The following is a 14,977-nucleotide window of genomic DNA, read 5'->3' as shown; positions in this document are numbered from 1 at the left end:
TACAAAAGTCATCTACTACTTTTGAGACTAATTATCCCAGCTTATTTTGTTTCAGTAATGTCTGCATTCTATAACTTGACTCCTGCAATAGCTCATGGTAACTTTGTGACAATTAAGTTCATTTATGGATTTATAAATTTGTTCTGGCTTAGTCAGTAATTAACGTGTATCTATTGAACAAATGGATGTGTTAACATTTTAATGTTTTTACGTGGTTACACCCAATAGGACAATGAAATGAAATTACTGGCCCTTGAACTTGAATTGCAATCAACTATAGTTATTTCTTGTGAAGTCATATTATAATTATTGTTTGATTATTGCATAAATCGGGAGGCTGAACTACATGTGACCTGTTGTGTACTATTTGTCAAGATGTGAATCCTGTGCTTACAATCAGCAGCTGCATTAGTGCTCATCATCACTAAAGAATTGTGACAAGATTAAGCGTTTTGTTTGGACATTGCAATGATAATGGTTCTATGTCTGTTTTCTTTGTCATGTTAACTCTCATCTGACAATTAATTAACAATTGGAGTTTCATCATGATGATGGCAGTTTAAGGTCCTCATTAGAACTAATGTCAGAATCACTTTCTTTATTTTCTGCCATGATATAGATTGATCTGTTTTTCATCTTGCCGAACAATGATGTGCAGAGAATAACAATGCTATAATAAACTAATGAAAATTTCAATGTCTTGCAATGTACCCATGCATGCATACATCTTCTATTCAAGACAGTGTAGAAGATTCCAAATGGAGGCCTATTTTGTTGTTGTTTACACAAGATTCTATATAACTGTTCCAAACTTTCTACAAAGTCCATATACAATAATTTCAGGATTATTTCAGACACCCTTGTTATTTGGAAAGCATACACCAGAATTGATGAGAAAACTTTGCCAATATTTTATTGTACAAACTGACCCCAATTATCCAAATAGGGATGGAAGTTCTCTAAATCTGCTTGATACTCTTCATACTCATTTTGTAAGTTTTTGTTAAGAAGTGTTTGGTCTTTTCAATTAGTTCAAATCAAAATTGCTATTCTGCATTACAACTTTGCGAACTTTGCTCATTAGGGACTCAACACCTTTGGAGGACTTAATCTTGGGAATATAAAACATAGTGCAATAGCTTGTGATTCAAAGAGTCGATGTACTGTGCACCATGAGGTAGTAGGCAAGTCTATATTTGAGATTTCCAATGTAATTGCACGATACTCAACATTGCTGTTTGTGAGGAGATCTTGTACTAAACTAAATATTGCTGTTGTTTAGCTAGAGTGATAGTGTATCAAATCTAGCACTGCTGTGTAGAGATATGTGGAAATAAACAACTTCGCAAGAGCAGGAAACACTTGAAAAGTAAGTCCTGACTGCTCTTGGACCACCTCTGATAATAAGTTGTAAACTAAAATATAGGCATAAGGAGGGGGAGAAAAAGTACAAAACTACTTAATGTCCATACTAGTCTTTTTTAAAAAAGAACCATGGTGGTAAGAATACTTAACTTGCTCCATCACTTGAGATGATTAAATTTTGAACTTGCACGTTTTATGAGATTCGTTTACTTGGCATTATTTTATAGCTTTATTTAACATGTCCCTTTTTCATTGCTTGGAAATCAGAATTAAAAATTTAGTTGGAGTGTTGAGTGGTATAGTTATTGAATCATGATAGGAATTCCTTGTATCTAGGAGTATGTTCACAAGGCTTATAAATTATGTCGTTGTATGACTGATTTAGTTGGTTAGTGGATACATTTTTTTGATAATGCAGGGCTCACAACTTCCATAATTTAAAATGAATCTATATTTTTCTGCTTTGTGTGACACAAATATAGTTGAGATAAAGGTAAATTTATAAAACATAATCTTGTTCAAGTATTGCTTTGCTACCACAATTTCAGATCTATTTCCTTTAAAGTTTTCCAGAAACATTATGATTAAATGGCAAAATACATTGTTATTCCACCCATGTCTATTTGTGAACAAAGAATGCCTAATTGCCTTTTCTTTTGTATCTTGGCTAAGAAAACTTTGGCTTTGAATGAATAATCTACTTTGCACACAACTACTCCCAGTAGCTGTACTTGACATGAATTGAATGATTTTCTCAGTCCAATTGAAATCATCTCTCGATTAGGTTTGTATATCTTGGCAACCCTGATTATAACAGTACCTTCATCTGAGTGGGGTGGTATGCAGAAGAATGAAAGAGAGGTGTCCCCAGAGTTTCCTGACCATATGTGTAAATGCTACCAAGCAACTCCTTGATGAATTGTTCTGCCAACTTCATCTGTCAATTAGTTGGATTCATCTCTTGAATTAGTCACTTGTTCTAGATGATAATTGAACCATATTTCTACAGCATGAAGCTAAGCACATATGTCTTATGTGAGTGAATAATTTAAGATTGTTGATTCAGTATTAACAATAACTTTGTTCTTCAAAGGGAGATGCTAGAAATACACAGCAAGTTAAATGTTAACTTGTTTCTTTGAAGATGATGACAGATCAGTTGGGTACTTCAAGCATTTTCTGTTGCATATGTTGCAAATAAAGAAATAGACATTTTTCTCCTCCTCCTACTCCTGTTTTTACATTCATTTTCAGATATCAGGCACTCCACACATTTTGCATTTAAATAATCTCAGCAGTCTGTTTCATTTGTAACCTCCAGTACTTTCTATCCTGCATGGGGTGTAGCTTGGAGCTAATCCTGGTATAACTCTGCAGCCCTAGCTATTGCCACCTGGTTCTCGAGCTACCCTTTAAAATATTCTTTGTCCTTGTTAAAGCGTTCATTCAAACTTTGCTCCTTTTTAATAACAGTTCAATCTCCCAAATTATGCAGCTATTCCTTAATTTACCTCATCTAATCCCACCCTTAAGACACTATTTATCAGGAGCATATTATGCAATGGAAAGACTAACCTGCTTATAATCTTTGGATTTAATATAAGCTAAACCATTTTATTGCTACTTCTAAGTAATTTTAATTAGGTTCTGGGAACTCAATGTCTTGAACAAGCCATTAATTTTACATCATTAATCTGGTCTAAGAGTATTTGAGTGCTAACAATTTACAGCAGTAATGTCTTCTATTCATATTGTACATTTTAATGTGACAAACATTGCAAGATGCTGCTTAAGAACATTTATTAAACAAAATATGACAGTGATACTTTTAATGAGAAAGTAATTTGACCAACGCTGTTAAAGATGTAGATTTAAAGTTAGAAGGAAATGATGTAGCGGGATTATTTCCCAGGCATTGGATGTTTGATTGTGATTGGTGAAATTATCAAATATGGAACCAAAATTAAGAGGCAAAAATCAGATGAGTCATAGAATGCTAACAACATGGAAGGATGCCATTCATCCTATCATCTCCCTGCTACCCCTCTAAGAGCCATTCCCTACTTGTTCCCCTGTGAGTTGGCAATTTTTTTTTTCTCTTCAGATAATTATTCAATTAGAATGCTGTAATTAAATCTGCCATACAAGTAGTGCAATCCAACTACCTGCATTAAAACATTCTTATCTCTTATTGTGTCTGATGGATTTGCTGTAAATCAATAGCATCTGGTTCTTGACCCTGCCACCGTTACTACCTACTCTGGACCCCTCTTGAATGTGAAAATCTCTATCCAAACCTGTCGACTTTCTGCAAAGAAAACAGCCCCAGCATTGCTCATTTTTCTCGACTTGTTCCGAGGAGGAAAATTTAATTTCTGTAAATATTCCCATTCTAAACCTTTTGCATCTTTCCCAAGTACGATGCTCAGAATTGGGCTCCATATTCCTGTTGTGTCTGAACTAGTATTTCATAATTACAATGACTATGTTGTATGGTATACTTTGTTATTCATAAGGCTCAAGTTCCCATATACCTGAACAACAGCTTTCTCAAACTAGCCTGCTACCTTTAACCAGTTTGTGTGTATATATTGTCCCTAGGTCATTCTTCTCCTACATCCCCTTTAGAATGTGACCTTTTATACTGCCTTTACTCATTCTTGCTTATTATGTGTTGCTTTGCTTCACTGCATTAAATTTTTATCTGACAATTTCCCCGTGTCAGTCTGACTCTGGCTTTCTTGAAGTCTATCATCCACATGTTGGTGATACTTAATTTTGAGTCTGCAAATTTTGACACTGTCCTGTACACTCAATTAAACAGTATAGATCAAGAAAAGCATTCGTCCAAATCACAAACCTCCGGTTTACCTCCTTTATAATCCAAAGACCAACTGTTCATCACTGCTGTTTGTTTTCTTTCACTCGACCAACTTGATATCCATGATGCCAATGTTTTTATTCCACAGGGTTCAACGCTGTTGACAAGCATGTTCTGTAGTATTTCATCAGATACCTTTTTTGAAAGTCCTTATGCACTGCACTAACCATAATAGCCGCCTTGACATTCTGTGGTTGAGTTTTATTTATGCAATAACAAACAATTTTCCTTTTAAGTAAAGTCAGTGTCATTTTTTTAAGGTTTTTTCCTGACACCCCTGAAAGGTTCACATTGTGGATACAGGAAGTTCTGCATGTGACACTTTGAAACACCCCTCTGTTATTTCTTTACAAAAAACACCAAAACAACCACAAATACAAGTGCATGATACAAAATGACAGTATTGGCAGAGTTACTGTGCATGTGTACTTTGGGGTGTCAGGCATTTTCTTTCTTTGATCAATCCATATTTATCCAAGTATGTGACTATTAACATTGTTCCAGCATAATATTTTCTAAAGATTTTCTCTCTCATTTTCTTCATCATTGGCTGTCCCTCTGTGAGAATGAAGCCCATTCAAGGCCAGACATTTTTGCTGTGGGTCTGAACAGGCCATTCGTTGACACAGATGGCTGAGCACATGGTGTCAGCTGTCTCATAAGAAAGTGGGATCTGCACTGCAGGATGTGCTGCTGCTACTTCCCTGCCAGGGCTCTGCTTCATCATTAAGATACTGTGACTCATCGTATTGTAGCTTGGTTGACAAATGAGTCACCATTCTGGATGAAGCTTCCCTCAATTATTAAAACTTAATGCTTGCTCCACTTTTCAGACCATCTGCCTTTGAAGCATTTTCTTTGTACCCCTGGTTCTTGGCCATTTGCATTGTGAAGACTTCAACTCTGGTCTCCAGCATCTGCAAAGTGGTGCTGGAAAAACAGCAGGCCAGGCAGCATCCGAGGAAGCGGGGCTTATGCCCATTTGTGATATGAAAGCAATCTCAGATGGGGGATCATTTCTGGTCATCAAGGCAGTGTTCAGTCCATTGAGGTTGAATTTGTAGGGGTTTTGCCTGAATACTTTAGAGCAAACTTCAGAAAGACGCTAGCATGCGTCTCACTGCCTGTATTCTAGGATTTTTAAGCATAATGAGTGGTGTTTCACAATAAACATGATTTATATGTTTGATATTGGATCTTTACGTCAGTGGTGACTTCTTAAGAGAGTTGCCTACTAAAGTATGTAAAGTGCTGTACCTAATCCAGAGTCCTTCAACATTTATGGGAGACGGAATCTTCGGTTGCTGATGTGTGGATTGATGAGTTTTGTTTTGATAGTTACTGAGGATAGGCCAGGCTTCACATCTGCAGTGTTGGAGAGATTTTTTTAATATCCCCATTAGGAAAGAGTAAAGTGAAATAATTACTAATGAGTTTTCACTTTTTGTAAATTTAACACATAACAGAATCGATATAAGTTAAATGTGAACTAATAGGTAAATATACAGGTTTTTGTTGATATCTTTGTTTTAAATAATCTACATCTCTCCCAGCAGATCTGTGCAATTTCAAAGATTTCTAATTTGATTTCTGAAACATAGGATCTGTCATGTTCCCACTCCATATATTTGAGCTGAGTCATGTCCACCAGAAGCTACATTCCATGCAAAGTTCCTGGGAGTGTTATTAACAAATGAAACACTTTTTGCAGAATCTCCAGTTGCTAGGTCCATGACCATCTTGGTAGCACAGATTCCTCAGAAGCTAGAATAAAATAAAGAACTGCAGATACTGGAAATCTGAAACAAAAACACAATTTGCTGGAGAAAAATCAGTAGGTCTGACAGTAGCTGTGGAGAGCAAGCAGAGTCCATGTTTAGTGACCAGCCCCACTCCCTCAGAACTGATTGAAGCAAGATAACATGGCATATATGCTTCTAATTGTATTGGTGAAGGGAGTAGTGTGTTGGTGTAAAGGAGTAAGTGATTATTGGATACAGAGTCCAGAGGAAGAGAAAGACACCTATTTAAAGAGATGGATAACCGTAAGCCAAGGAAGAAGAAAAAGTTGATAATGGGGACCATGTACAGGGGAAAATGGTTGGCTATGGTGAAATAAAACATCCCATATGATGTGGGGGTGGGTAAAAGACATGAAGGTGTTCAGACCCTAAAATTATTGACTTGATATCAAGTCCTAAAGGCTGCAAGGTTCCAAGTGGAATATTAGATGCTGTTCTAAGGGAGGGGAGGAGAATGTGACTTAATGAAGTTTGATATTTTCAGGGTCTACCCACCTACTTGATGTCCTTTACAAACCTCCACACCACAGGGGTCTGGGTGTGCAGGTCCACATCTACCTGCACTGCCACCTCCAGTTAGCAAAGTGAAAAAGGCCTCTGGCCTGCTTGCCTTCATTGGAAAGGGATAAGGACAGGCAAGTTATGCTGCAACTTTATAAAACTTTAGTTAGGCCACACTTGGAATATTGCATACAGTTCTGGTCACCATACAACCAACAGGATGAGGATGCTTTGGAGAGGTTTACCAGGACCTTGCCTGGCATGGGGGATTTTAGCTATGAAAAAAGACTGGGTTCATTTTAACTGGAACGTATGTTGAAGGGCAACTTAATAGAAGTTTAAGATTGTGAAGGATAGGGACAGAATGGAAAAGAGGCATTTTCCCAGGGTGGAGGGGTCAATTACTAGGAGAGACAAGTTAGAGGTAGGGTTGTCTCATACAGTTCTTTTAAAGTGTGGTGCATGCCTGAAACGTGCTGCCAGAGGTGATGATGGAAGCAGATGGAATCACTGCATTTGAGAAGCACCTGATAAATACCTGAATAGGAAATGAATAGAGCTTGTAAGTGAAGACTTTTTTTCTAAAGTGAAGGGCAAAATGTACTGGTGTAGGTTAGCCAGGCCAAAGGGCCTGCTCATGTGCTGCATTGTTTTTGTTTAGGCCTGTCATCAAATGGGCAGCTTGCAGCACAGCCAACCTGTTATCAGTTGTGTTTCTCACTGGCTGATTAATTTCCACCCCTCTTGCCTAATTGTGTGTCTCTCCCTCTCTCTCTCACTTCTCCACCTATCACTTACTTATTTACACTACTCTCACCTCCCAACCCGGTCTTCAATCCACATCCAAGCACCTTGCTTCTATCAGTTCTGAAGGAGGGTCATTAGGCTCGAAGTCTGCTGCAAGACCTACGGAATGTTTAGTTTCTCCAAGGACAATCGTTAAGATAGGTGATGGAAAAGAGAATGCTTAAGTGATGTGAATGTAATTGCTACTTACCATCCTGAACCTGGATGTTTGTCCTGATCTTGCTGCATTTTAAGCATGGACTGTTTTGACATTGGAGGAGTTCTGACAGTCGATCTTTTTCCCAGCATTGAAATGCCTAATACTAGGGAACATGCATTTTGGGGTGGGGTAAGTATAAAAGGAGATACAAGGGTTTTTTTTTAAAAGTGTGGTTGGAGTCAAGAATGCACTGCCAGGGTGATGGGGGTGGGGGGCAGATATGATAGGGGTGTTTAAGGGACTTCTGGATAATTGTATGAATATGCAAGGAATGAAGGGATCTGGACCAAGGGCAGGTAGAAGGGATTAGCTTAATTTAGCATCATGTTTGGTACATGATTGTGGGCTGAAAGGCCTGTCCCTGTGTTGTACAGTTCTATGCTCATGGTCATTTGTGACTCACTGATACTTTCTGAAGTAGCCACTACATAATGTCCTAGAGATGAATTAATATTCAAGAACCACAATCCTCTTTTTTTTTGTGCCAGTTATAACTAACCATTGAAGCATTTTCCCATGATTCCTGTTGACACTGATAAGATCCATTATGATATCATACTTAGACCTGTCCACACAAAGCAGAACAAATCCAATTTGAGCAATTACTGACCTGTCCCCCTACTCTCAATCAGCAAAGCAAATAGTAACAATAATACTATTACGAACAACATTGCCTCACACATATCTAGCTTGGGTTCTGCCATAACCTCTTAACTTGATGTCACGTAACTTTGGTCCAGATGTGTACAAAAATATTGAATTCTCTCGATTGAAGAAAGAGGGATAGCCTTTGACGTTGAAGTACTATTTAAAAAGAGAGCCTTTCACCACCACCACGTGGTAAAATTTAATGGGAATCAGGAGTGAAGGCTTTCCATTCACTTTAGGTTATAGCGAATGAAAGGGAAGATGGTTAGGCTTCTACAATCACAACCAACCCAACCATTTTGCTGTATAGATTCCTTTGGACCAGCCACCTTCATTGCTTCAATGGCCTTCCCAGGAAGGGGAGAAGGTTGCAGTATAGGACTAATCACTAAACAAGTGATCTGGAGGCCTGGGTGACTGTTCTGGGAATGTGGGTTTGGATCCCACTATGGCAGATGTTGAAATCCATATTCATTATGAACAAAATCAAGTTAACGTCCAAATAATGATCATGAAACCATTGTCAGCAATTGTTTAAAAAAAATCTGGATCATGAAAGTGTTTTTGAGAAGGAAACCTGCCCTCCTTACTTGAACTGCCCTATAAGTAACTACACAATAACCGATAAAATGAAATGGCCCTTGACTGGTGTGGCTTGCTAGGCAATTTCAAAGGCAATTAATGATTCATAATCAATGCCAGCCTTGCCAGCACGATGAACATGATTGGAAGAGCCTATAAGTGGTAATGTCTACAGCTGGTGTTCTGTATTATTCAAAATTCCTCAGATAATGAAGCAATTTAGGCACATGTTCACCAAGAACTGCAAAATATTCAGCTAAGGTTTATAAGTGCTATATTTTTAGCTATCACTGCTGCCAGTGTGTTATACAGGGTTGTGTGCATTCAAACCTTGGAAATACCTGAGGTAGGTTCACTGTCACCAATCTTTCTTATCGATCTGCTTCTACTTTACCAACATCAAACGGAGGATTCCGACATGAAGTATCTAGCAGAAGATGGACATAGTAAAAGGTAAAAGTCACCATCACCACACCAGGCCATAGGGCTGCTTTCACATTAGAAATAGACAACCAGTGATGATTTATTCTGAGGGTCACCACCTCAGGCAAGGGGAGCAGATAGTCCTTCGCAGTAACATTCGCTGGTGAGGGAATTGAACCTATGCTGTTGGTTTCACTCTAATGCAAACCAGCTGTCCAGTCAACAGAGCTAACTGATTGACCCTTATCGAGCTAAATTTCACTCTGGGATCTGACTTGTCCAGTTAGCTGACATTAAATTTGTATTTTTATTTTGTAACGGAAGGGATAAAATGGTGTCCCTATCCTTGTGTGCCAGGATAGTCTGATGCTAAGAAATAAAAGATCAAAAAAAGTGTTTCAATATGTTTTTAATACTGCTTATATACATAGAAAATTAAAACCTGGAAAATACAGCTAGACAGAATATTCAATGCATTTACTCTGAATAAACAATCCTGTAATTTTGTCTAGAATATCTTAAGTTCAATTATTTTATACTACTCATTTTCTTTTTAATCTTTAAAGAATTTCCACCTTTAAAACATTGTTCAGGTGAAATAAAGAAATATTGGCTTAGATTTTGCATTCAGTGGAGAAATAAGACTGTTCACCACTGACCTCATTAGCCTGACTGGGAGGTCTTACTGCAGAGATTGTAAGACTGTTTACCTCCTCTCATGACTCAGTGAATAATAGCACTCTTCACTGAAGATCAGTGCTGTGTATCCCCAATGAATTAATCAGGCTACCCAAACAATCAATTAATCACATTGAAAAATTCTCACTGACAGCTAACTAGAAAAAAAAATTGCTTTGTAAAAAAGTTACAAATCTTTGTAATAAAAGATTGCAACATATGTAGAGAGTGCAGGGAGAATCTGAAATAACATGCAAAACCTCAAGAAAAATTGCAAGTTTTTTTTGAAACTAGTCTATCATAACAGAGGCATATAATAACCTTTGACAATTTTTCTTTCAGAGTTGGATCTATTATTCAGCAATAGTTTTTGTTGAGGGATCACCACTTAAAAAACAGTTAACCTGATTGAATAAAGTGGTTTTCTATTAAGTTTTTAATGATAGTGTAAAAGAAAAGAACAAATTCTTTTCAACTGATGTTACTCCTGGAAAGGAAGAGGGTATAAGCCACAGTGCAACCTGTGGAGGAACAAAGTGATCGAACAACTTCAGGATTTCCACAACAATGTACCCACTAAACTACATTGGTGACTAATTCAGTTAAATGAAATCAGGCTTGTGACACTAATTACAGTTACATGCAGATAAGAACATAACTATGTAAGATTTATCAGGCTTTGGCATCTTCCATTTCATATTGCAAGAAATACATTGTTTATCTCTGGTTGTGTAAGTCAAAGTATTCACACAATTGATTGTAATATTTAACAAAACAATTGATGTTGCAAAGTTATAACTAAAGCTGGAAAAGATTTTTTTTAAAAGATAGCAGGAAATTGAAGTTAGAATGATTGGATAAATTAAGTAACTGAATTAAATTTTGATTACCCTTTAACACATCAAATCCAAACACATGGGCATCAAAAAACTCTTGTATTTAATCACATGTAATAATGTCACCTGCAGGGAACAATACTGCATATACCAACAACCAAACTATATTTTGGTATTGAATTGTATAAAAGCACCTTAAAAAAGAGAATAGAAGTTTAGGTTAAATCCTAATTGCTTAAAAAAAACAAAAAGCAAAACTAATGCCAAAGCTAGGAGCGAGTGGGAATGCTCCCATTTAAGTGTTACTAACAATGGAACAATAAGTTATAACTGAAGTATTTCCAATCCATAGTAGCATTTAATATTTTTCACAAATAATTCTCTTCAATTGAAAGTATTTAGATTTCCTGACATCTATTTATCTAAAAAAGTTAATATACACTGATACAACAAATCTAAAACAATCCTTACTCATCCAGCACTTCTAAATTTTTTTAAGTCGAAATGATTGAAATGTACATTATGTTAATTTATAATGATTTTAACTATTTTGCTAGGATACAGATAAATGTGATCAACACTGGAACAATTTCTGTGACTATTAATTACAAAGGAACACAAGTTTCTTCAAGTACGTGAAGAAAATGGTTTTCATATTACTAACTTAGGACTAGCTATTTTAATAAATTCAAGGCAGAAACATCTTTCTTCTGTGATGTTACATGCTGTCTTCCAATGGATGGTCTCAACCACAAGCAACGAAATTAACAACTCATCTTAATGGTGTTGTAGCCAGATGAGTTTTGGTGCTAACTGTAAGAAAGAACATGTAGGAAAAAAAAGTCAGGAAGTAAAATCACAACTTTGCTATATTTTCCAAGTCTTTCTTTTAAATCAAGACTAATAAAATGGTAAAGTTGAATTAAATATACACTTCTTTACATGGATGTCAAAATTTTAACCAAACTCAGAATATCATAAATTAAATTTACTTCTTACTACTAAAATCCAATAACTAAAATTACAATTTCAGTGGACCTGTGCACAAAACCGTTAATCCGTGATAGTTATCAGGGAACTATGGATAAAATGGAGGAGAGAGGCTGTCTCTTACATTCTCTCTCTAGTGTTAGAGGTGATACAAAGAATTTACAAGGTAATGTCCAAATGTTACACTGCTTTAGGAGGAACTCAACAATTGAAAACTCTCAAATGAAAACTAGAGTCATAATGGAAATGATTTACCAATCATTTGAATCAATTGTCTGCTGTACAGCAGAAACTTAAATCATGCAAAAGGTTTGCTTCTGGTCTTTCATGTCTGGAATTTGCAGTGAGGTATAGCCCTGAAGTGATGATATTCTCAATTGTTTCACCTAGTACCACTGACTGCATCAGTGGGTTTCCCAATTAGTCATACCCAGCAAATCTATGGAGAACTGGCACACAATTTACAGTACACAAGAGATAGTTTGGGCCAAAGATACCTGCATATCCACATCCATACATTACCGATGTTTGTATTTCTCATTTTAGAATATAGAACATTACAGCCCACCAGCATATTATTTTAAACAATCCTATATGCCTGCACATTGTCTATATCCCTCATGCATCTGTCTCAATGCCTCTTAAAACTTCACTATCGTATCTGCTTCTACCACCTCCTTGGTGATGTATTCCAAGTATCTGCCAACCTCTTAAAAACCTTCCCCCCCCCCCCCCTTACCTTAAATCTTTTCCCCTGATATTTGACATCTATACCTCTATATTTTGTATCCTTCCATCAGGCCATCCCTCAGCCTCCAAGACTACCAAAAACAAGTTTTTCCAACCTCTCCTTATAGCTAATACACTCCAATTCAGGCAACATTCTCGTAAACCAGTTTTGCACCCTCTCCAATGTCCTCCACATCCTTCCTATAATGTGGCAACCAAAACTGCATACTATACTTCAGATGTGGCCTAACTGAAGTTTTATTGAGCTGCAACATGACTTGCCAACTTTTATACACCATGCCTGACTGATGAAAGTACACAGCTGTATGCCTTCTTTACCATTTTATCCACTTGTGTTGCCACTTGCACCCAAGATCCTTCTGTATATCTATGCTCCAAAGGGTCCTGCCATTAGCTGTATACTTTCCTCTTGAGTTTGACCTCCCAAAATGCATCACCTTATACTTGTCTGGATTAATATCTGCCATTTTTCCTCCCAACTTTCCAATTGATCTGTATCCTTTGACAACCCTCTCACTGTCTATAATTCCACCAATTGCCAAATTGTCTGCAAATTTAATCAGATCACCTACATTTTCATCCACATCATTGCAAAATATTAGAGGTCCCAGCACTGATCCTTGTCATGACCTTCAGTCAAAGAAAAAGAAATACCCCTACTCTGTCTTCTATAACCAAACTCATTTTTTATTCAACTTATCAACTCACTGTGGATCCCACATGACAATCTTCTGGACCAGCCTACCATGAGGGATCTTGCCAAATAGTTTACTAAAGTCCATGTAGATAACATCCACTGCCCTACCCTATTAGGATGGGTGAACTTTCTGGGTGAACTAATGCTAGAAAATTGTTTGGATGCATCCCAATAAGAAATTCATGGATGCAGCGGTATTGTAGAAATCAATACAGTAATGACCTACAGTGAAAGCAACCAATTGTGCTGGTCTAGCGTATCTCTCACTCAGGAACAGTTCTCCCAGAGTTTGGGCCAGCAGATAACCCTGAAAGTTGGCCTCCTCTCCTCGCAGTTATGCTGACTTGGTAATGGAAACTTTTTAATGTTTTCCCCCTATTCGGAGGCTCCTATCCTTTAGCTTTGACCAAGATTGATAATGGATTGATAGGTCATTATCTAAAGGCTTTCAAAAATGATGCCTACAAATTGTGTCAGTATTTGAAATCATCCATTCAGATTTTTCTTGTATACAATTTGAAATTTTCAACTCTGCCTCTCAGTTTGTATGTACACAGCCTGGCTTCCATTAGACAGTCTATAACCCACCAATAGTGATGCTGGTATTAACTATACCAAAAGAACGCCAAAGCATCAATATTTATGCAAATGTAAAGTTGTCACGAGCATAAAGAACTCTCTTTTCTAATACTTGTTAAATACTCTATTAAGTCTAAATTTGAAAGACTTTTAACTGGAATTCCCTGAATAATACTGCCAAAGGCTTCCTAGGCACATGGAGGCAGTTTAGAGATTGGAGGCTAGCAGGGCATTGCAGCGTGTAACACTGATGCAAGGGGGGATTGGACGAACTCCACAGCGTATTTCCACTTCTACAAATCATCCTGGAAGTGTGTTCCACTGGCATCACTCAGCCAATCAACACGTTTGAAAGGGAAATTAGATGTTAACTGTGCATATCAGCAGAATCTTATGGGGTTCTGCATTATGAGAGAAGTCCAGGACAGTATCGGAGACAGGCTTACAACAGAAGATCAAAGGGATCTCAGAAACTACTGTCAGTTGTGCTATCGCAGAGTGACAAAACTGGAACAAACAGTTGGATGTGGTCATAAGTATTCTGAGTGTGTTCTGGGCCTTCATTCTTAATAATACCTCAATTTTCTTTTACAGTACTTTCATTTGAGACACACTCTCATTTTCCACCTGACCTACTGGGGCTCCTGCAGTGTCCTGCCCATTGTCCATACTTGAACAGCAGATTCCTAGCCTGCTTGTTAATTGGCCACCTCTCATGAGATTGTGTGACAGGGTGCAATGTTCACACAGAGTCCTAGCTCCTGAGAACCTTTTAAAGTGGACAAGATTCTGCTGAGTGCAAACTCATTGGATAAGAAAATGCAGTTTGTGCGAACAAAGTATGACAGGTTTCTTCTAAAACGACTAAGCAGATTTGTGCGATATTTTTGGCATGGTGGGGCAGCAGAGTGGCTCCGTGGTTAGCACTGCTGCCTCACAGCAGCAGGGACCTGGGTTCAATTCCCACCTCAGGCAATTGTGTGGAGTTTGCATGTTCTTCCCATGTCTGTATGGGTTTCGTCTGGGTGCTCCGGTTTCCTCCCACAATCCAAAAATGTGCGGGTCACGTGAATTGGCCATGCTAAATTGCCCATTGCATGAGGTGCATTAGTCAGGGGTAAATGTGGGGAAGTGGGTCTGTGTGGGTTACTCTTCAGCTGGTCAGTGTGGACTTGTTGGGCCGAAGGGCCTGTTTCCATACTTTAGGGAATCTAATGTCCTGATGTGTGGCATTAGAGT

At 37.7% G+C, this 14,977-nt stretch overlaps 1 protein-coding gene across 7 annotated transcripts in view; it reads right to left on the bottom strand.

The window, feature by feature from the left end:
- Positions 1–11,216: 11,216 nt before the first annotated feature.
- Positions 11,217–14,977, bottom strand: part of wipf3 (WAS/WASL interacting protein family member 3) — a 92,494-nt gene continuing 88,733 nt past the window's right edge. For 4 of the 7 annotated variants that reach the window (XM_060825368.1, XM_060825371.1, XM_060825367.1 and 1 more), the window contains exon 8: positions 11,218–11,535. In XM_060825368.1, the coding sequence (XP_060681351.1) occupies positions 11,495–11,535 (41 nt within the window). In that variant the 3' untranslated portion in view covers positions 11,218–11,494. Of the gene's footprint in view, positions 11,536–14,977 lie in introns of all 7 variants that reach the window. The other 3 variants (XM_060825370.1, XM_060825369.1, XM_060825365.1) reach the window with 2 other exon arrangements.

Source organism: Hemiscyllium ocellatum, chromosome 5 (assembly GCF_020745735.1).
Source record: "Hemiscyllium ocellatum isolate sHemOce1 chromosome 5, sHemOce1.pat.X.cur, whole genome shotgun sequence".
In the NCBI taxonomy this organism is placed as follows: Eukaryota; Metazoa; Chordata; class Chondrichthyes; order Orectolobiformes; family Hemiscylliidae; genus Hemiscyllium; species Hemiscyllium ocellatum.
Note: the sequence above shows the minus strand (reverse complement) of the source record. Positions and strands in the feature narration are given on the sequence as shown.